Source organism: Physeter macrocephalus, chromosome 8 (assembly GCF_002837175.3).
Source record: "Physeter macrocephalus isolate SW-GA chromosome 8, ASM283717v5, whole genome shotgun sequence".
In the NCBI taxonomy this organism is placed as follows: domain Eukaryota; kingdom Metazoa; phylum Chordata; class Mammalia; order Artiodactyla; family Physeteridae; genus Physeter; species Physeter macrocephalus.
This window is the reverse complement of record NC_041221.1, coordinates 2,919,485-2,942,612: the sequence shown is the minus strand read 5'-3', so window position 1 is coordinate 2,942,612 and position 23,128 is coordinate 2,919,485. Positions and strand designations below refer to the sequence as shown.

Genomic DNA, 23,128 nt, shown 5'->3' with positions numbered 1-23,128 from the left:
GGCAGATGTATCTGTGAGCTTAGAAAATGGTATAATTTTTTGTGCATGAAGTGTTTGGAGTCTGTTTATGGTGATGGAAGTTTTCCATAAGAAGGAAACTTGAGTTTACATCTTGGAAGATATAGTTTTCTTCCCATAATTCTTATTTCTAATAAAAGTATTCAGTGCTTGTTACAGTATAGGCTGTATTACCATAATCTGTATTTTTCTTTTTTTTTTTTTTTTTTTTGCGGTACGCGGTCCTCTCACTGTTGTGGCCTCTCCCGTTGCGGAGCACAGGCTCCGGACGCGCAGGCTCAGTGGCCATGGCTCACGGGCCTAGCCGCTCCGCGGCATGTGGGATCTTCCCGGACCAGGGCACGAACCTGTGTCCCCTGCATCGGCAGGCGGACTCTCAACCACTGCGCCACCAGGGAAGCCCCATAATCTGTATTTTTTACTGTATGTTAAACTGAATGGAGTATTGTTTTAGTAAAGAAGTTTAATGGAGATTAAAAGGAATATTTATGAGTTAAAGTTTACTGAGGGCTTAATGATCTTTTCTTTTTTAGGTTCACCTCCACCTCCAGTTAAAGTTTCTTCTGAACCCTCACAAGCCACTACAAACTCCATACCAGCTGTACCACAGTTGCCCAGCTCTGATGCTTTTGCTGCTGTGGCCCAACTGTTTCAGACAACTCAAGGTCAACAGGTAAACTGCCTCTCCAAAGATTAAATTGTTTGTAGTTAGGTACTGTTGTCAGTTCTTATTTTTCATTCCTAGTTAATGAGCACATTGTGAGGAGGAAATATTTCTACTTTTCAACTAGAAAGGCCTTTACTAGGAAGGGAAGGGATACTATGTAGGGATAATAGAAATGTGGGAAACAAGGGGACAGCAAGCTGAGAACTCTCCCTTTGGAGAGAACTGCAGAGCTGCTGGGTGGTGGTATTGTTGCTCACGGTTCTATCATTTCCAGCTGATTTCAAAATTATTTGGATCGGTGGAGATGATTTTTTTTTACACTTTTTTAGAAAACATATTTACCTTGTTTGCAATTCAGTGTATTTTCTCTTTTCTCTGACCATCATTTTCTACTGTTGGGGTATTAGCATACATTTTTAACCTAAAGTGACACATCTTATATCCCTGATACATTCATTCACAGTAAACTTAACCATTATTAAAAGGTTGGTTCCTTTTTCCAGTTTACTCTGTGCCTATTCTATTTTGAGTCACCATTAAGGTTTTTTTTTTTAGTAAATTAACTTTTGATACTGTGATTATACTTTATTATGTGGTTTATCAGTCTTCCCATTCTTTAAGCTTCAGCAGATCCTTCAGACTTTTCAACAGCCTCCAAAACCACAGTCTCCCGCCATTGACAATGCTGTGATGGCTCAGGTTCAGGCTATCACAGCTCAGTTAAAGACAGCTCCTACACAACCACCTGAACAAAAAGCTGCTTTCCCCCAACCTGAACAAAAAACTGCATTTGACAAGGTATGCTTCTCTCACATAACTCACCCCATTGTTTACATCAGTCAGCTTGGAATGTGGAAGTTACCCCTTCTCTAGCTTCTCTGGCTTGTTCATTTTGTTGTTTTGTGATTTGAGGGATTTTCCCCCTCAACATCAAAACATTGATTATTATTATTCCTGGTTAAAAATCTAATATATACTCATTGCACAATTTTCAATATAAAGGAAAAGTAAACAGTGTAAAGGAAACAGGGGAACATTCACCATTAACCCCCATACAGAATTAATTTCCTGGATATATGTTTTCTTTTTTGGTCATTATATATGTGTGCATATATAAAAATATGTGTGTGTTTTTAGTATATATATACACATATATATATACATACTGTTTCTAACTTGCTTGTTTTGATCTTAATCCTCTTGTCTCTTTGTTGTTATTAAGGTTAACAGATGTAAATCTACACATTTACTGAGTGCTTATTAGGAGTATTCCATTACATGGACACATCACAATTTAGCCATTCCCCTATTGATAGACATTTAAGTTGCTTTCTGTTTTCTGCTGTTAAAAACATTAGTTACCATATCTATAATATGAGGGTTTGGGTTGGTTGAGCGTCTTCCAACTTCTCTGTTGGGCCTTCATTATGTTTAAGGAGCTGCCACTAAGGATATAGATATGCTGAATATGCACAGCTTAGAGCTTCCTGTTGAAATGTTAGCCCAGGCAACTCCACTCTTGTCTGTTTATGTCATGTCTATTTACTGGATTTATGACTATATACAATTTCATCTCATTTTACAAGTTGCAGTGCAAAAACCACAAAAGTTTGAAAATCCTAGAACGAAGTATCTTTTAATCATCTCTAAAATTTTTGATTCTTTCTAACATTCTAAGATACAATAACTTTATTGCTGGTAGTCCAAATTAAGAATCCATATGGTAATTACTGCTTGTTATTCTGTCTTAGTGATTTATGAATGACTGCTTATTAAAAGAAGGTTGGATAAAATTTTTGAGTACAAAAGAAGTACATGCTTTTAGGGAAAAAAATGCAAATAACACAGAAAGTTCTAAAGTAAAAAGGGACATCAGTTCCACTCTGCTTTGAACAGTTGTGTATGTTCCCATCCATATGTGAACATAAATTGTTACGTATTGTGGTTTTGTTTTTTAGTCTTCTGTGTTGTGTTGTGATTAGGAAAACTCTCTGAACTTGTATTAAAAATTCTCTTTCTTCTAGTAGTTTTATATTTTTGTTTTTCATGTTTGTCTCAATCTATCGAGAACCTATTTTAGAATATGGTTCAAGATAGTTAAATCTTTATGTTTTGGAAATAGCCAATTCTCACAACTTTTGTCATACGTTTAATTCCCATTTGTTTCTGTGTCTGTCTCTGGACACTCTTCTGTCCCACTAATGTCTTTGTTTATTTCTGCAACATAACAGTTTAAACACTTAAACTTGTATTTCATTTCGAGATGTGTTCTCTGCCCTTACTCTTTCAGGCATTCTTTGGCTGTTCTTGGGCGTATGTGTTAGGGTTCTCCAGAGAAGCAGAACCAGTTATACACACAGACACACAAAGGGGAGAAAGGGAGGGATTTTCTTTAAGGAATTGGCTCACACAGTTTTTGAGGCTGGCAAATTTGAAATTTGTAGGTCAGAGTGGCAGGCTGGAAATTCAGGTAAGAGTTAATGCTGCAGTCTTGAGTCTGAATTCTGCAAGGCAAGGTTTTCATGTTGCTGTCTTGAGAATGCCTTCTTTGGGAAACCTAAACCTAAGTCCTTGCTCTTAAGGCCTTTGATTGGTTGAGTCACACCCACGTTATGGAGTGTATTTCTTTATTCATAGTCTACTAATTGAAATGTTAATCACTTTTTTTTTCCCTTGCTGCACCATGCAGCTTATGGGACCTTAGTACCCAACCAGGGATTGAACCCGGGCCCTGAGAACACAGAGTCCTAACCACTGAACCGCCAGGGAATTCCCAATGTTTTCTTTGTTTTGTTTTGTTTTGTTTGTTTGTTTTTGGCCATACACATGTGGCTTGCGGGGATCCCCGACCAGGGATTGAACCGGGGCCCATGGCAGTGAAAGTGCAGGGTCCCAACCATTGGACCACCAGGGAATTCCCTGTTAATCACATTTTTAAAATACCTTCACAGCAACATCTATATTAATCTTTGACTGAACAACTGGGCACCATAACCTGGCCAAGTTGACACATATAATTGATCATCACAGCATACTTTACCAGATGAACTTTAGCATAAATTTTTATGAATTTATAGATTAATTTAAGAAGTATTGATAATTTCTTATACAGAATCTCAATTTATTAGATTTTTAATATGTCTTATACATTTCTTGTGTCATTTATTCTTAGATGTTTACTCATTTTTCATGTTTAGTGTTTCATAACACTTTGGTTTAGTTAATGATGCCGTACAGGAAAACTATTGATTTTTATTTTATGTTGTAAATTATCATGGTATTAGAAGCTTAGTTTTCTTGTTGTTCTCTTAGATTTTCTAGGCTACTAAATTTGACTTTTTCCATTCAACATCTAGGCCTGTTTCTTTTTCTTTTCTTACTGTTCTGGTGGCTAGGACTTCCAAAAAAGAAATGTTGAGTAATAGCAGTGCTACTGACATGCTTATTTTGTTGTTAATTTGAATTGCAACTAATTCCTGTAGTGTTTTATCTTAAGTGGGTTGGCCAATGTTTGTTAGTTACATTAAGTTTAGAAAAAGGAATTCTGTGCTTTTCCTTTGACTATAAAGGTCTATTTTAAGCTAGTCAAACAGCTGACTGGGAACAGTTTTTCTATTTTGGCTGCTTCATAGATCTTCAGTTTCCTAAAAAGCAACAGAAATGTCTTTTTAGATAGTAGAGATCTCAGTTTAATTTTTTAATTGCTTCACATCTTCTCCCAAAGCAATAGGTATAAATCGTAAAACTTTAAGGAACATGTCTATATGCGATAAACTGCAGAGATCATAGGCTTTGTGGATTTTTTGTAGACAGTTTAGACCCAAGTTTTAATTTTGGCTCCTGTCATTGACTCTGTCTTGATGTTGAGTTATAGTATTCACTGTGTACCACTGTAAAAGAGCTATGGTAGTACCTATATTTTTTTATTGCCATGAGAGTTAAGTAAGCTAACGTGCGTAAAGCAGCAAGGTGCCTGGGCCATGTTAGATCGCTCGGTTATAATAAGAACTTTTAGTCACGTGGCCTAGAATTATGAGGAAAGAAACAGAAGTGTTGTCCAAGAAGGGGACTTCCTTTCCTAATTTAGAAATCTGTTGTCCAATAAAGTAGAACCAGAATTTCCAGGCAGAACTATCGCAGAACAATACAAATTTAGGAATTTGAGGTTGGAAATCCATGAGCAGGAAGGGCACAGCCTGAGAGAGATGACTGCCTTGTTGGATGCCAGAGACTGAGGGCTTTGAAGTAGAAAAGACCATTGTCCACATCCTAATTGTACATGTATTAACTGTACAGTCTTGGTTATGTTTCTTAATTACCCGAGCCTTAGCCTCCTTGTCTGTGAGAAGAAGAAACTATCTACATCGCGTGCTTCTTTTGATGATGAAATATTGTGTATAATCTGCCAAAACACAGTAGTGGTTGTATTACTTTCATTCCTTCTTTTCTGAGTAAATGTAACCATATTTTAAACGGCTCTTCTTCTAGACATGTGATCGTGTGAATTGCACTGATTGGTTTTTTTGTTTTTTTGTTTTTTTTTTTTTTAATGGAAGTTTCTGGTAATCTAAGGTGGGTTGTGAAGTTTTAAGAAAGAAGCAAGTGCACAGGTAGACTTTACAGCCCTGTCTGTGCCATTCTCTTTTTTCTTTTTCATATTCTCGATCAAGCAGCATATGGACATTTTTCTGTAGGTGTTTATAATTGGATAAGATGGTCTGTCTTTTTGTACATTTTACAAAGCCGACTGAAAATGTGTACCCGTTTTCACGTGTGCAAAGTTCCAAAAGTTTTTAGTCTAAGAAAATGAATGTTTGAGTAAAATCTTTCAATCACTAAATTAGTTATAAAATCATATAGAAAATAGTCAAAAAGAAAACACTGTACTTAGAATTGGGGAAGAAAAACAGAATTTTTTAAAGTGTCTTTTCAAAATGGCATCTGTGTAAAAATTGTCTATGAACTAGGGTCCTAAGAGGCATGTGGGAAGGTGAAATTGTACGTGACAGCATTGCAGGATTATAGATGGTGGTGAATATCTGTTTTTATAAAGTTTTTTGTTCAGTGAATCACAGTCTGAATTTTAAAATGGAATATTGACATACACACCTATTCCAGAAGCTACTTGATAGATTTGATTATGATGATGAGCCAGAAGCTGTGGAAGAATCAAAGAAAGAAGATGCTGCCGCCGCCGCTGCCACCGCTGCCGCCACAGCACCTGCTGCTGCTGCTGCGCCCCCTGCACCTGCTGCTGCTGTGCCTTCTGTTGCTGCAACCGCTGCTTCTCCTCCACAGGCACCCTTGTGAGTTGCTTTCTTTTGATTCCTTAGCAGATAGAGATTTGGTAGTCGTTATAAGGCATAATGCAAGTAACACTTAATAATGAAATCATTTTTCATATAGTCTTTTAAAATTCTTTTTTTAAATTGTGTTATCTGGGGTTTTCTTCTGAATGGAGAGGAGATCCTGTCAGATTTACAATAAAAAATGACTTTTGGGGAAAATGCTATATTTAAGTTAATATAGGCAAATATATGATTCAGTAAAGTGTTGATTGTTAATAACTCCTGAACAGCATTCTTTAAGTTTCTGTAGTATAAATGTGGCTAAGAGTCATGTGTTTTCGAATGGGTGAAAAGAAGACGACTCATCTTTTTTAGTGGATTTCCTGGAGATGGCATGCAGCAACCAGCATATACCCAGCACCAAAACATGGATCAGTTTCAACCTCGAATGATGGCAATACAGCAGGATCCAGTGCACCATCAGGTAGAGGCATTTTTCTTATAGCTGAGTTTTAATAACTGAAGATCTATTCATTAGAGCATATGGGTTGCACTTCCCAGACCACTGTTACTTAGCTGTGTGCATGGCTAAATAGTACTATAGCTGCAGTAAAAGCTGTTGAGCACGTAACTGATTTGAGTTGCTTTTTGCTTTAATTAAAACAAGGATGCTAAACATTACATGCTAATAATTTAATAGGCATTTTTGTTTAAATAGTTGAGAGAGAGACTGTGGTTCTGTTTCAGGGAACTGGCCCTGTTTAGTTATACAGCTCTTTCCCTTGTGAGAAGCCTTTTTTTTTTTCCTCTCTTTTTTAATGTTGTGTGATCCAGTGCTTTAGAGGGCTTTCAGCTCTTCAACGTTCAGGAATATAGTTTGAAATCTGCGGTAAAAGGAGCACAGTATACTGGAGAATTGAAGGAAGTTAATAAAGGTGTGTTCGTTGGGTTTATTGTAGTAAATCCTCTAATTCAGAGTTTTCTAAACTTGACCATGCATCTAAGTTATGGGGATAAGGAGGAAAAAATACAAATCCTGGGCCTCTGGTGCTACAATCAATCTAGAGAATCTTTATTTATTTATTTTTAGTTGTGTGGCGATTCTGTTGTAAAACCAGCCTTTGGGAAATACTACTTTATAGACTTATTTTAGAAAGTGTTCTAAGAAATCTCTTTAGAATATATTCATTTTCTTGTGCGTATCATGTTCAGTCCATTCTGTTTACAGGCATACGTTGTTTTATTGTTCTTCACAGATCCTGCATTTTTTACAAATTGAAGGTTTGTGGCAACCATGTATTGTCAGATGATGGTTAGCATTTTTTAGCGATAAAGTATTTTTTAATTAAAGTATATATGTTGGTTTTTTTAGACATAATGCTGTTGCACACGTAATAAACTACAGGATATGGTGTAAACATAACTTTTATATGCTCTGGAAAACCAAAAAATTCATGTGACTTGCTTTATTGGGATATTCGCTTTATTACGGTGGCCTGGAATTGAATCTGAGATGTGCCTGTATTTGGTCATATGAAATTGATATTGTGATTTTAATGACTTGCTGATGAATGAAGTTTGAAAAATATTTTATAAGCCTGTTTAAAATACAAATAAAACCTATGAACTTATTTCCAAATGTTTAACAATTACTGAAAGTTTATTAATAAATTAGAAAGAATATTTTGTGATACTATAATGACATTACAATTATACTTTTAATTCTATTAGCGTTGGAATGTCACGTGTAGAAAATTGTTACATTGTGGCATAATTACTCTCATTATTATGATATTTGAAACCCTAAATATCAAACCCTAAGTATTATGTATTCAACCCTAGGCATGTTGGTTGAAACTCCCCTTGGAGTAAAATGTTTAAAATAAACCTGGAAGTCAATTCTTCTAGCCACTTTTCCTCCCCCCAAAGCTTAATTGCCTTTAAAGTTGAAGAGAGACAGTTTGCGATAGAGAGTACCTCTGAGTTTAAGTTCAGTCTGTCACCTTGCTTCCTCATATAAATGAAGTTATGTTTTTAAATTATAAAACCAGATCATGTATTCATAATTTTAAAATGAGTTGTAGGATTTTTAACCTGTATTCTTGGATATATAACAATTCTTTGGATAAAGATTGTACCAATAGGAATTGTCAGTCATGGTTGCGTGTCAGTTTTTCCTTGATCAAAATTTATTGAAGATATTTTAGTTTTATATAAAATAACTAAGGTTTTTTTTTTTTAATTACTTTAAGTCTGCTCATACAATTTTTTTAAAAAACAAAAGGTTCCACTTCCTCCTAATGGACAGATGCCAGGATTTGGCCTTCTTCCTACACCTCCATTTCCTCCCATGGCTCAGTCCGTGATTCCTCCAACTCCACCCGTGCAGCAGCCTTTCCAAACTTCCTTTCAGGCACAAAGTGAACCACTTACACAAAAAGCACATCAGGTAAAACTTCATTCTCAGATTGTTGATTATCTTTATGGTTCCCTTGAGTTATAAGTAGATTGCTGCCTGTTGGCTTGTTATCTTCCATTTTGAATATGAAGAAAGACTATTACTTTGGGCACAAATTTGCCCTCTCTGTGACCTAAGTTTTTCATTTGGAAAGTGGACATAATAATACTACAAATTTCCATACGGTTCGTGAGGATTGAGATAGAGTATAGAATGTTTAAACGGTGCCTAATTCACTGCTTTAGGTGATGGTTGGTAAACACAGTATGTAACTTTTACGAAATAATTTCCAGAAGTAGATCAGTATTTCTTCTAATCTTGTAAACCATATAAAAAAAACTTTTCCCACTCATGGCCAGTCATTATTAAACTAGTAATTTGGTCTCAAGTAACCAAAAGAGAACTTTCAGGGCAAGAGATTTGTAATTTAGCATTTTTTAGATTTTTGTCCCATTTTTTTCTTTTTTTGGATTTTTAGAATTTTATTTATTTATTTATTTATTTTAACATCTTTATTGGAGTATAACTGTTTTACAGTATTGTGTTAGTTTCTCCTTTACAACAAAGTGAATCAGTTATACATACACATATGTTCCCATATCTCTGTCCCATTTTTTTCTATTTATAATTTCCACTTTCTCTTTTAATGATGGGTTTTGTGTTTTTGTTTTTCTTTTTAAAGGAAATGGAAGTAGAACAACCTTGTATTCAAGAGGTTAAGCGGCACCTGTCCGATAACAGAAAGTCAAGATCTAGATCAGCGTCCAGGTAGTTTATAGAAAATGTTAATCCAAATCTGTATGTCTTAGGAGCCATACAATTTAAAATCAAGTTGGATTGTTTTCAGATGCCCAGGACTAATAAAATAACACTTGGTATGTTTGTATGCATGTGTGGATTGGGGGTAGGAGAAGTATTAATTTTAAAAAACTAAGTCATCTTAACCCACATATTTTCCCTTTGAGTTGCTTTAATGCTTATTTACAGATATACATAGAATCATAAGATTTATGTATTCAGAGTTCCTTTACCAATTTATCAACCCAAAAAAGTAGAAAGAGAATAAGTAATACTGTAATCAGGTTACATGTTTTAAGTCCCACAGAAAAGACTTTACTGAGAAGATAGAGAATAGTAGTCAGTATATCTCGGTGATGACATTAGCTTCTTCACTATAAAGATGTCATTTAGTATAGTACCAGAGGTATCAAAGATGAGAGGTACTTTTATAAGTTCGCATCCTTATTTATCTCATTTATAATATATTTGTGCTTTCTAACTTTGAGCATATTAAAAATCTTTAAAATGAATTCCCTGCTATCAAATTCTTACATACCCAAACATTAAATTACCTAGTTGTATTTTTTCTTTTTCAGATCAACACATGCTTACATTTTCTTTTTATCTCCATGTGTTAATCCATTCTCCCTCGTTCTGAAAATATTAGGTCACCAAAAAGGAGACGATCTCGATCTGGTTCTAGATCTCGAAGGTCTCGTCATCGACGTTCTCGATCTCGGTCCAGAGATAGACGCCGACATTCTCCTAGATCTCGATCCCAAGAAAGAAGGGATCGGGAAAAAGAAAGAGAGCGCCGACAAAAAGGCCTTCCTCAAATCAAACCAGAAACTGCTAGTGGTAAGTGAACGTTTATATTCAAATTCCCTGCATTTTTTTTTCATGTCACGAGTTTAAAATGTTTTATAACCGTTAGCAAAATACCACTTTATCAGGTCTTACTGTTTGTGCTTTGGCATATACCCTTGGATTTGCTTTTGTACATTAAGCCAGCTGTAAAGCATCAATGAGGAGTGAACCAAACTAATGATGAGGAAGTGTGTCTTGAATCGAATGTATGAAATAGAGTCATTAACTAGTTCTACACATGGTGGAAAGGTGGGGGTTTTTTCCCCCTAGAATAACTAGTGCCCTCTTTTATAAAGATTTATGATTTACAGAATGTATTAGCTTACATTATCTCCTGAATTTCATGATGTGTTTAGAATATGTTTAATAAGCTGTGCTAGACATATTCTTGATATAACTCTGTAGCTATTAATGAAATTTTAATTTATAGTATAACTAGGGCATGTATAAAACTTCTGACTCTGCAAGGCTTATTACCGAGGACACAACATGAAACAAAAATCATATACACTCGACAGTTGGAAAGGAACAGCTACATGCAGTGAACAAAAGCACTGAAATTGGTTGGTGATCAAGATAGTTGGGATCAAGTCTTAGCTCTTGTGTTCACTTGCCAAGGGCGATCTTGGGCAGAACACTGCTTCTCTGGCCCTATTTTACATAAATGAAATCTTCAGATGTGTCTTCAAAACGACCAGTTTTTTTACCAACTCATAGGTGTACCTTTCACTATCCTGGTTCCATTTCTGGAAGTACTACCACAATTTTCTAGAATTTTTAAAATGTATATGGGGTTTTCTACTTAAACTTGTGGTATCATAATGTAACTCATGCATATCTTCTTTGATGATTTTTTTCATGTAAAGTACGGTGCTGTTCATTATCGAATGTGTATATTTTTATGATTATTATTTTATTTTAAGTTTGTAGTACTACACTCTGGGTGGGACAGCTGGACAAAAGGACTACTCAGCAGGATGTTGCCAGTCTCTTAGAAGAATTTGGTCCAATTGAATCAATTAATGTGAGTATTTATTAAATCACTTAATGACAGTAGATAGATGTGATTAATGTTATTCTATGAAATTAAGGACATGAAACTTAAGTTAAAATTTTCCCAGGTTTGTAGAAGATGTAGCTAGCATTCAGGTGTTCTGAGTTCATGTTTAGCATTTAACTACATTTCTTGGATCACCAAGTTTAATCTAAAACCTTTTTCTAAAAAGATTTTCTAAAAAAGTCTTTATATAACAAAGCTTGGGGAACTGTAGATTTGTCGATAATTGGAAGTTGAGACCAAACTGGAACCACCAATTTAACAAATTCATTTAATCTCCAGTTATAGAACTTTGGCTCTGGAGGGTGCAGGGGGTTTGAGTTGGGCTTGTTGGAACTGATTACTTAGTATTATATCTTGTTGCTTTTTAATTTTGTTGTTACTATATTTTATAATATTAAAATCTTTTGGAGCAGATGATTCCTCCCAGAGGTTGTGCCTATATTGTTATGGTTCATAGGCAAGATGCTTACCGTGCCCTGCAGAAACTGAGCCGAGGAAACTATAAAGTGAACCAGAAATCCATAAAGGTACTGTTTTATAGTTTATAATTCATTTCTTTTAAAACTTAATATAAAATATTATGTGACTTTTTTTTTAAAAAACTGTAATTTTGGACACTGGGGCATTACATGTGCATCTTTTTTTAAAGAGGTTATCTCCTAAGAGTTAAAATAAAATTTTAAATGTTAGGTGCATGGTAGAATTTTGTCTTTTTTTTTTTTTTTTTTGTCTTTTTTTTTTTTAAGGTAGGTAAGTTCATCAAGGTATTTACTTGGCGCTTTAAATATAATGTCATTTTGTAAAATATTTTGTCATTCAGAAAATTTTGTATTTTTCACATTTTAATTTTAAAGTTTGCCATCTCATCTTAGAACTATGAAAAATACTCCCTGAAGATAGAGGAAAAGATATAGGTACATGGGTATTCTTACTCTGAAGGGCCAGAGTCAGTGTTTCCTTAATGTTATAATACCGTGTTCTACCCTTGGATTGCACCGCAAAAGGATTTTGTCTGACGTTGAGTAATTCCGAGGTACTCAAGACTTTTAAAAGTGCTCCCCACTTTCTTATGCTGAGTTGTACAGGGAACTTCAGCCTGTCCCTGATAAACTTTTTCCTTTTCTCTTAAGTTTTTATGCTGCCTGGGTTTGGGGGGTGGTGTGTGGTTGGAAGAGTGAGTAAGGAAGTGATTGCCAGTCAGATTTCCATCCTAGGAGAAACAAAGTGAGATGGTAGGGTAACCAGTTTCCTAGCACCAAATGAAGGTTTGAGTGAGATCCAGGGATAAGCAGGCCAGATTGCTCCCTTGCTGACCAAGTCTGAGTGATTAGAATCGTGGGGAACAGTTAACTCTCTATTTTTGACATTCTTCTCCCTTCCTTTCTTTTTATATTTTAACAAATGGTGAAATAGATTGCCTGGGCCTTAAACAAAGGAATAAAGGCAGATTATAAGCAGTATTGGGATGTAGAACTTGGTGTTACTTATATTCCGTGGGACAAAGTCAAGCCTGAAGAACTGGAGAGTTTTTGTGAAGGAGGAATGTTGGACAGTGATACACTTAATCCAGGTAAAGCAGTATTTAATTTTTTTTAAAAAATTCATCTGTTTCCTTGGTAGTGCTATGACAATGTTTATTCTTTGCCGTAGGATCTGATTTTTGAGATTTTTCAAATACCCACTACGTGGGTGCCAGTCTCTCCATTATAATAAACTGAGGAAACAACAGTGAATAAGACAAATGTGGTCCTTGCCCTTATGCAACTTACATTTAGTGGGAGAGATGCAGACACAAATAATTACTGATTGTGGGCTTAATTATTAATTATAGTATTAAGTGGATCTTAGGTAGAATTTTTCACTGTAAAAACCTAACAGATCAAATGAGTCTCAAACTGAACATTGTTAGTAAAATCCACTGCTTCATAGTAATTTCTTTGAAAATGTTTAACTGTCCAGAGAAGCCATCAAAAGTAAACGTGTAAGACAAGGAGGTGCAGTTATTTGTAGTCTGAATATTAAAAATGCCGCGTTGATAGTGGAGTTGCATTGGGAAAAATGGCAGCTTATGGGGGCATGACCTGAAGATTGATAGATAGCAGGACGAAAGGAGCACAGGGTGGCTTGGCATAGTACAGTAAATACTTAAAGCATTAAAGAACTTCAATCAGGAGTGATGATTTGAGAAGCCAAGAGGCAGTGAAACAATGCTGGACTTTCCCCATACACCACCTCCTCCCTCCTTGGTGTGTAATGCCTTCGCTTAAGGATCGCGCTAGGTTTCTGTTCAGGCAGACAGGTATTGAGGGTCTACTGTGTGCCAGACATTCTGGGAGACTCTGGTCCAGGGTAAAAAGAATCCTGCTCCTCCCTCCCAGGGTCTTTACTCCAAACAATACACTGTTGTGGTTAAGAACAGAGACTTTAGAGCCAAATATGCCTGGGTTGAATCCCATCTCTGCCACTACTAGGTATGTAACTTTGGGCAAATAGTCTTCTGTTTTCACCTCTTGAGAAATGGGAATAATAATAGTAGGACCTACTTATAGATGGTACTTATAGATGGTTATGAGAATTAAATATATATATATAGCTTAGAACTGTGCCTGGCACGTAAGTAAGCATTCTTTTTGCATGTTTGCTGTTGTTAATTTAAATAATTAATGTTTATGAGATTAGCATAGGCATTTCTTTAATAATCAGAATGCTCTCTGGTTTTTGGGGGTTTTTTGTTTTTTAAATTTATTTTTGACTGCATTGGGTCTTCGTTGCTGAGTGCGGGCTTTTCTCTAGTTGTGGCTAGCGGGGGCTACTCTTCATTGCGGTGCAGGGGCTTCTCATTGCGGTGGCTTCTCTTGTTGCGGAGCACAGGCTCTTGGCACTCGGGCTTCAGTAGCTGTGGCTCACGGGCTCTAGAGCGCAGGCTCAGTAGTTGTGGCGCATGGGCTTAGTTGCTCCGTGGCACGTGGGATCGTCCCGGACCAGGGCTCGAACCCGTGTCCCCTGCATTGGCAGGCGGATTCCTAACCACTGCGCCACCAGGGAAGTCCTGCTTTCTGATTTTAATATCAACATTTTAAAAATCATTTCTGGGTTTAAAGTTATAAGCTGAAATGTAAGCTTTTGTTAAATTTCTTTAACTCTCATAGATTGGAAGGGAATTCCCAAAAAGCATGAAAATGAAGTTGCTCAAAATGGAGGGGCAGAAACCTCACACACAGAACCAGTTTCACCCATACCTAAGCCTTTACCTGTGCCTGTCCCACCTATTCCTGTTCCTGCACCTATAACAGTACCACCTCCACAGGTAAGACTATTTGGGGCATTGTTTAAACTTGTAAGTGTCAGAAAGATACCTTTCTAAATCTTACTATAGATATATGTCTAGATTCATAGTCAAAGACATGAGTGCATAGATGTGCATATTAATTTTTTGTGTGTTGGTATGTCAGACCTATTATTTATAAATGCTTTTAAAAACCAGAATAAATTTCATATTGCCTTAACATCTGTCGAGATTATTCAGTGTCTTTCTTACCTCATAACCTTTTTGACTTGAGATGTGATTTTCCTGTTACATGTTAAGAGCTGTGTAAGTAATGTTTTGGTAAAAATTATAAATACTTGACCCATACTTTTATGTATGATCCACTAGATTTTTCTTTCAATACCTTCTTTCCTCAATTTCTCACATTAAAACTGAATAAGATAAATCTGAGCTATCACAAAACTGGGTTGCCTAGCTTCTTCATTTTTCTTAGTGTTAGGAGAAAATTACATGCTTTGATACATACTTAGTTGTGATACTTTATAAATGGAGTCCCCAAATTAGCACTCTTTAGCTGACCTTTTGGATATGCCCTTCCAGTGCAGGTTCTAAATAAGATTCAATGAATGTCAGCACTCATTTAAAGAAACTTGACTAATCTCTTAAGATTGATTATACTTTTTTTTTTAACAATAGCTAACATATGTTGGGTATTTATTAAGTCCCAGGCACTAGCACTTAATATTTATTCACTCTTTAATCCCCATAATTATGTGAGGTTGGCACTCTTCCATTTTACAGATAAGTAAACTGAGGTCTAGGGAGTGTCATGTAAGTGGCTTGCTCAGGGTCACAAAACGACTTGAAAGGGGGGCCAGGCACTTTGACTCTAAGGACCTGTGATCTTAATCACTGTGCAGAGTACCAGGTAGCTTTTTTTAAAGTTGTATTTCTCAAACGTATTGACCTAACCATGAGACATTTTTTAACATGTTAATATTCTAGCAGAACACCAATGTAGGTGCTGGTGAATTACAGTGTGAATTTGCTGTCATAAAGTAGAGAGTAAATATGTGATTTCTGGGAATTCCTTGGTGGTCCAGTGGTTAAGACTCCGTGCTTCCACTGCAGGGGGCACAGGTTTGGTCCCTGGTCGGGGAACTAAGATCCCGCATGCCGCGCGGTGCGGCCAAATAGAAAAAGGGGAAAATATGTGGTTTCTGTTGTTTAGGGGTAGGTGCAGATTACCACCTGTTATCTAATAAGTGTATTCACATAATAAGCACAATTCAGAGATTTCTTTTTTCAGCAAGGTATTTTCTTTGTCTCTACACACTGTGTGGGTGGGAGGGTGGCTAGATATGTGGCTTCATTTTCCGTTCTTTCTTTCTAGGTCCCACCACATCAGCCGGGACCTCCTGTAGTTGGTGCTCTCCAGCCACCCACTTTCACGCCTCCTTTGGGAATTCCCCCTCCAGGCTTTGGTCCTGGTGTTCCTCCTCCTCCACCTCCTCCACCATTTTTGCGCCCAGGATTCAACCCAATGCATTTACCACCAGGTACACGAAGTTATTTAAGAAGACATTCTTTTTTTAGAGCCTGAAATAAAGTGACACAACTTCAGTTGACATTATTTTTCTTATTCTAGGTTTTCTTCCTCCTGGACCCCCACCTCCTATAACTCCACCAGTATCCATTCCTCCTCCTCACACTCCACCAATAAACATCCCAAACTGTAAGCATGTTTTTCTTTGTGTTCACTTGTCCTCTTGGAATTGAGAGTAGGAGGGAGAATGGACCAGTCATAGGACCTATAGTATGGCAAAAGAATGTTGACCGGGAGATAATTATTTATTCAGCTTCACATGTTGATGTAATTATATTCCTTAGCTACTATCGCTGGTATAAATGAAGACACTACAAAAGACTTATCTATTGGAAATCCCATTCCAACAGTGGTGTCTGGGGCTAGAGGAAACGCCGAGTCTGGTGACAGTGTGAAAATGTATGGTTCTGCTGTGCCACCTGCTGCACCCACGAATCTGCCCACCCCTCCTGTAACCCAGCCTGTTTCACTTCTTGGTAAGTTAACTTTTTTATCATTAGTTTTCTTTCCCCTGCCCAAGTTAGGCTTTTTATATAAACAATGCTAATTTTGGTAAAATGTTCTCTGAGGCTGTTTTTCTTTGAGGAAGATCTTTCTCTTAAATATGTGTACTTTAGTCTTTACCAAGAATACGCTCAAGAGACAGCCTCAAAAATGAAATCATGTTTGTGTGTCTTGAATAAAAGTTTGGATTTGCACATCTTAATTTGGTATAGCAAAGTGATTAAACTAATCTCTATAAAAAGGAGTTGGTACATAGTCCATGATTAACATAACCCCAGACATCGCAGCTTTATAAGAGAGAGCATTTCTTTAACAATGTGGGTTTTTTTCCTGTCTGGATTAATTTTTATACATTTAAAATCCCTGGACTTTGGTAGCATTCTCTGTGGGTTAGCAAAGAAATTATCTTTGATACGTTGCAATAAAATGGCTTTGTTACCTGAGTGACAGTTGCACAGCCTGAGGCAATGCTTTTTCCACTGACCCCTCATTTTTCTCCTGCAAGAGTTCATCTGTTGTATTCTTTACCCACAACTCTACTTCTGTGATCCATGGAAGTGTGGTTTAGATTGTTTACATCTTTAAGAGGCCTTACCCTTGCTTGCTTGAATTATAAGTGAATATGTCGTATACTTGTTATAGTGACCATCCTATAACAATTAATAAATTGTTGTATTTGAAGTGGTATTGCCAAATATAATTAACACTTGATTCTCCTAATGGGTAGTTAATTCATCCTTAGTGTTAGAATATTCTAGTCCTGTGAGCCCATTGTATTTTTCAGAGGCATGTGTGTGCAAATGTTCACTTTCATAATCTTAGTTTTTTTAAGGAAAGAGCATATTGGTTACTTCTGGGATGTAGGACTGTGGGACATTGGTTTGTGATGTAGGACTTTTACTTTTCACCTACAGCTTTCAGTACTGTTGGAAATTTTCACTTTGTTGCATGTACTACATTTATAATAAAAATCAATTTGTTTTTAAATGGCATGCTGTCTTCTGCCCTCTCCAAGACTGAGTTTAGGCTGATAATAAACTTGATTTTTATTTCTTTTAGTACACAGACTGGGTAATGGTAAAAGAGGATTTAGGGTTAAAATTTGTCACAAGTAATGTAGCAGTAGTCATCATAATGATGGAAAATGATTTATTTAATGGGGAAGTTGCTTAAGAGGTCTGTGCCCTAATGGAAGTCATAATAGAAGGAACAGTGAACTAGGAGCCAGGAAACCTTAATATCTTTGGATCTCAGTTTTGTAATGCTTCTCCCCCCACCCCATATTTGTAATAAGATGGTTACACAAGAATCACAGAATCTAAGTTGGGTAGAATTTCTGATCAACTTCTTTCCTCCACCCCACACGCATGCCCCTGATTGTGAATTCTCTTTGAAATGAAGTTTCCTACTCTGGTATCCATGGGTATTAGGCCACCTGAGACTGTTTACAGAATTTCATGCATTTATGGTTTTTTTCTGGTCTTAGTAAATTCACTGAATGAACGAAAAGATTTCATCATCTCCAAGATTTTAATAACCGCTACTTTCGAACAAGCTTTAAGAATAAAATAACCCAGGGAGTTCCCTGGTGGCCTAGTGTTTAGGATTCTGGGCTTTCACTGCATGGCCCGGGTTCATTCCCTGGTCGGGAAACTGAGATCCCACAAGCCACACGGCGCAGCCTGCCCCCCCCCCCCCAAAAAAAAAAAAGAATAAATTACCTGCCTTTTTATTTAACATTTAGGTCTTGGAGATTCTGCCCTTTTATTTCTTATCACTACTGAAATGTATAATTTAAACTCTCAGCCAACATGTGAAACAAAATAAAACACAAATCAAAAGTTGGTGAGCATGAAAAATAAACTTAGTAAGCTAGTCACTGCTAGAAAAATAATTAAATTTCTTAGCATTTATCATTATCTAACATACCTGTTTGGCTGTCCATCTCCTCCCACCCCCAAGAATGGAAGCTCCATGAGAGAGGAACATTATTATGTAAGTGGATGGATGGATGGTTTTCAGTGTAGGACTGTTTATACTTCACCTCTGATGATGATCTTTGTCTGTAACTTTTAAAACAAAATTTAGAAATTGAAGGCTGTTCCAGATCTGGAAAGGTTAAAATATGACATAACATAATGAAAACTGTTTTGTTAAAATAGGCACTTTTAACTAAACTGCAGTAGTTTAGTTGAATCATGAGAAAGAGAGCCTTCCATTTTCCTTCACTTAGAAATCTTGAAAAGAATATCCCATGAATTTGACCTTTTATTGAAATGAGACTTTATATGCTAATAAAGGAGGATTTTACCAAAAGACTAATCACAATTCCATCATCTTGATAAAGGAATATAGTAATCCCATGCAATATTGTAGCACTAAAGGATCAGTAAATAGGTTGAATATTGTTGATGTTAACCAAGTAACAGAATACTAGAACTAAGATGCTTTCAAGTTCTCTCTTGGTGCTCTAATGTTTTCTCTTATGATAATAAAAAGCAACGTTATACTATACAGAAAACTTTAAGCCTAGAAGGTGATACTAAACTTGTTTCTTCAACTGTGAGAGAAGGAATGAAATGTCACACCGGGGTGTTGTGATCATTCATTTGGGCTAACATATATAAACAACTGACATGGGGCCTGCCACAGAGTAGTCACTCAGTGAATGGTGGGTGCTTATTACAGGTAAGGAATGTCATAGACGATATTTAGCATACCTAGAGAAGAGTACTGGAAATTCTAAGATTGTATTACTTACTTGTGATTTATTTTAAACTGTTACACTTGTCAGCAGAGGAAGCAGCCTTTTTAGGAAAGTATGTATCTTGGCCTGGTTGCCTCAGATATTTCATGGTATATTAGACCAAGAGATAAGTTCACGTGTATTAAAGTTCCATCAGTTGGCTTACTGAGAAAAACATGTGTTAGTCATAGTGGCATTTCATTTAAATAGCACAATATGGTATCTGTATTAGTCCTATTAATGATACTCAAATTGTTTTCTTACAATGGAAGCTAAATGTATCCTTGAGACTTAACTGAGTTCTTGGATCCTAATTTCTGAAATGTGGCAATAATATTTTTAAAGTAGAGGGGCCAAAAAAACATTTCAACAAACAGATCTTCCAAAATTCTGTTGTAGGCCCTGGTTATGAAGAAGGTGGTGGGGTGCTTTAAGTAAGATGCTTTGGTGTAAAGAATTTTCTGAATGATCAGACTTAAGTGTGGATGTTAGTTTGGGAGTGTTGACTACCTGTTTCTGGAATTGGGCTGAAGTAGCCCTCGCTACCAGATTTGTAGAGAACTACCTCCATCTTTTAGAGATTTTGATTATTTTAGTAACTGATAATCTGAAAACATAAAACTATTCGGTGCACAATAATAACTCATTATCACTTGATTTTAAAGGAATCTGTTCTTAGTACCTCACACTTCAAAATAGCTAGAGCAGTGGTCATTTCATAAAAGCTAAAAGAAACAGTTTACAGTTGTTGACCATTTAGGAGAGAAGGAATATTAAAGGTGATAGCAATTCAGTACATTCTCTTTACTGTATAAGTGTATGTGTTTACTTTTCCAAACTTTTGTATAACATGTATCTCTAATACAATGTACAGCATATTTTTATTTAAAATTTCATTGTAAATGTGAAATTTGGGTTACTTTGGTGTTCCAAACAATAAAAAAATACACAAAAAAATGTTTGTTTGTGTTACATATCTCTATTGTGTTACCAGCATATCTATAATATCTTTTCAAGGAAAAATTAAGCTAAATCGGATTCATTCCTATTGTGGAAAATTAAAGTCTCTTCTCTTGCCAGATACATTTACTCATTAATTATTATTATACAGAGATTCTCTCCAGTTTTGTCACACTGCTATAGATGATGGTAAAATTTATAAGTAAGAATTGGGTATGTGTAAGATTGCTTCTTATTGGTAATATTTGTCACCAAATATTTAAAGCAAAAGTCACAGATTGGTAGCCTACAGGCTGACTTGCTAGGCAGTAGTATGATGTATACTTCGTGCTTGATTTTCACACATCCTTGCCAGGCCTCAATAGGCACTTGATGTTCCCAAATTTGGACACTTCAAGAATTATGTAGACAGAATTGGTTTGTGAATTAAACAGGCGTGTTTGCTTTTATGCAGTAGCTATCTATGATCCTTAAGACTGCCTTGAAGATGAATAATTTTACTATCAAGTTCTGTAATTCCATTTGACTCTTGAACAACACAGTGATTAGGGGCGCCAACTCCCATGCAGTCAAAACTCCACACATAACTTTATAGTCGGCCCTCCATATCCAGGATCCCACATCTGCAGATTCAACCAGCTACGGATCGTGTAGTACATATTTACTGGGGAAAAAAAAAATCTGTGTATTATATATTATAAGTGGGTCTGTACAGTTCAAACCTGTGTTATTCAAGGGTCAACTGTACTTTGAAATTGATATTTGATTTGTGATTTCACTTAGCTTTAGATTTTTCTGCCTAGGATTTTGATACTTTTATAATTAGTAATTTTTAACACTATAAATTAGAACATTAGAGCACCAATCTACTAGTGTGAATAACATTCAAAGGAAACCTGAAGAAAATTCTCAAAAAAATTTTTAATGATAACACCTAATTTTTTAAACACTTTTTGCATTTTAATATTCTTCCTTATTGTAGACTTTGTTATAATATTGGTTATATTAAATTATAACCCAGAGGGGTCTACCAGATGTTTGTTTATCCTATAAAAGTGTTCTTTGAAAGCCTTAAAATATTTGAATTGGTACTCTAAATATTGCATTATATTATTCCACTATGTTTCCCAAATACTCATCACAGTGCCTTCAACTTTGTAGATAACATTGTTCAATGAATGTTTTAATAGTGATCAATCCACAGCAGATATTTACCTTGGATATGAATTTATGCATGAATACACGCTATATTTTCTCAGAAGGCAAAGCACTTCAAACAAAACATGGAGAAGGTCTTTCAGGAATACTTGAAAGCTGCTTATCACATTGTCTCCATCTCTCTCTGCACTTCCTAGGCTGCAGAACTCCAGCCTAAAGAGTCTCTTTTAAGTTTAAATCTCTCTGACATCTCTTTGGGCCTGAGGAAGGTGGGAGGGGCAGAAACTCTGGGCTCTAGATTGATTTTGGTAGACAAAGATAATGCTGTGAAGAATTTCAGGTAAGATTTTTTCCAGCTAACATTGAAAATAAAATTTCCTATGGATGATCTCATTCAGTGATGGATTACCAGTATATCCCAAGCTTCTTGACTCTAATAGTACAACTCATAACTCTAAGTCACAGCTGTTATACTTTGCCAGTTACAAAAAAATAGCAATTCATATACAAATTCTAAAAAAACGACTGTAAATGAGCTAAAGGGAAATTGACCAAACCTTATCGTACGTTATTTTGCAAAAAATCCAAGGAGTCATTTTAAAGAGATAGTGGTCTCTGATTCTTCATTTGAAATTATGGTTTTCATGTATTAGATTTTATCAAAACATAATGTACCCCATGCTAAAAATAGATAACACATCTTAGTCTGCCTGTGCTGTATGTTATTGAAAACTCACATTTCTTTTAGCAATCTCTTGCTACCATTCTAAGAACGATTTTTTTTTTTTGGTATAGTAATGTATAATGCAATCTAAAATGTGCTCTCTCTCATTCTTTGAAAACTAGCTCTTCATGTTTCCATTCTCCCCTTCTCCCATCACAGTGCCTCCTGTAAGAATCACCTTGGGAGTCTTTTCAAAATAATTAGGGCCTAAATGTTATTAACTGGTGAATTTAGGTGAAGGAAATACATGTATGGGTTGTACTGTTATTTCAATTTTCTGAAGGTTTGTAGTTAAAAAAAAAAAAAACACTTTTAATGATTAAACAAATACATATATATATATGCCTTGGGGCTCTCAGAGCATTGGTGGGAGAGATGAGATAAGAGTGGCTGGTATATCTTTTTCCTTGTATGAACAAATTTTGAGTTAGGTCCATGCACAATGCCACAGTGACATTCATTCGTTTGGAATCAAGAAAAGGTGGAACTGCGACTAGGAACGGAAAAGGTGGTTGTGAAAGAACATTGCAGCTTTTCTCAAAATTTCAGATATTCATAGGTTTACAGTGGAAAGAGACTCACCACCCTGGGGGAGAGACCTGGACCTTGTAGCCACTGCTTTTGCCCCCTGAGAGGTATCTTGTGGATGAGTTTAGTCATCCCTTATGCCACTACCATTCATTCATTTATACGTTCAACATGTATTTACTCCAGTACCTACTGTGTGCCAGGCACCCTTCTGGGTACTAGAGATCCCTGAATGACAAGACAGGGCCTGTCTTCCTGGAGCGTACATTCTAGTGGGGACTTAGATAGTAAGTAAACTAATAATTTCACGTGAAGCTATTCCTGTGAAGAGACTAAAGCAGAGAACGGGATTGGAGGAATGTCTTGTGAGATGGACTCTTTTAAATAGGATGGCCAAGGAAGGCTTCTAAGGAGGTAATACAGAGAAATAATAGAGGAAAGAGCCATATAGACACAGGGAAAACATCTCATTTAGAGAGGAGAACAGAAGGGGAGC

General features: G+C 36.2%; 1 protein-coding gene across 4 annotated transcripts in view; it reads left to right on the top strand.

Annotated features, from left to right (window-relative positions):
• SCAF4 (SR-related CTD associated factor 4) overlaps positions 1-23,128 on the top strand; it is a 56,653-nt gene that overhangs the window by 25,018 nt on the left and 8,507 nt on the right. The window contains exons 6-19 of one of the 4 annotated variants that reach the window (XM_024120095.2): positions 552-691; positions 1,313-1,483; positions 5,804-5,991; positions 6,349-6,457; positions 8,258-8,422; positions 9,114-9,199; positions 9,879-10,069; positions 11,002-11,102; positions 11,552-11,665; positions 12,552-12,708; positions 14,288-14,445; positions 15,800-15,965; positions 16,055-16,141; positions 16,297-16,488. In XM_024120095.2, the coding sequence (XP_023975863.1) occupies positions 552-691; positions 1,313-1,483; positions 5,804-5,991; positions 6,349-6,457; positions 8,258-8,422; positions 9,114-9,199; positions 9,879-10,069; positions 11,002-11,102; positions 11,552-11,665; positions 12,552-12,708; positions 14,288-14,445; positions 15,800-15,965; positions 16,055-16,141; positions 16,297-16,488 (2,025 nt within the window). Of the gene's footprint in view, positions 1-551; positions 692-1,306; positions 1,484-5,803; positions 5,992-6,348; positions 6,458-8,257; positions 8,423-9,113; positions 9,200-9,878; positions 10,070-11,001; positions 11,103-11,551; positions 11,666-12,551; positions 12,709-14,287; positions 14,446-15,799; positions 15,966-16,054; positions 16,142-16,296; positions 16,489-23,128 lie in introns of all 4 variants that reach the window. The other 3 variants (XM_024120094.2, XM_024120096.2, XM_024120093.2) reach the window with 3 other exon arrangements.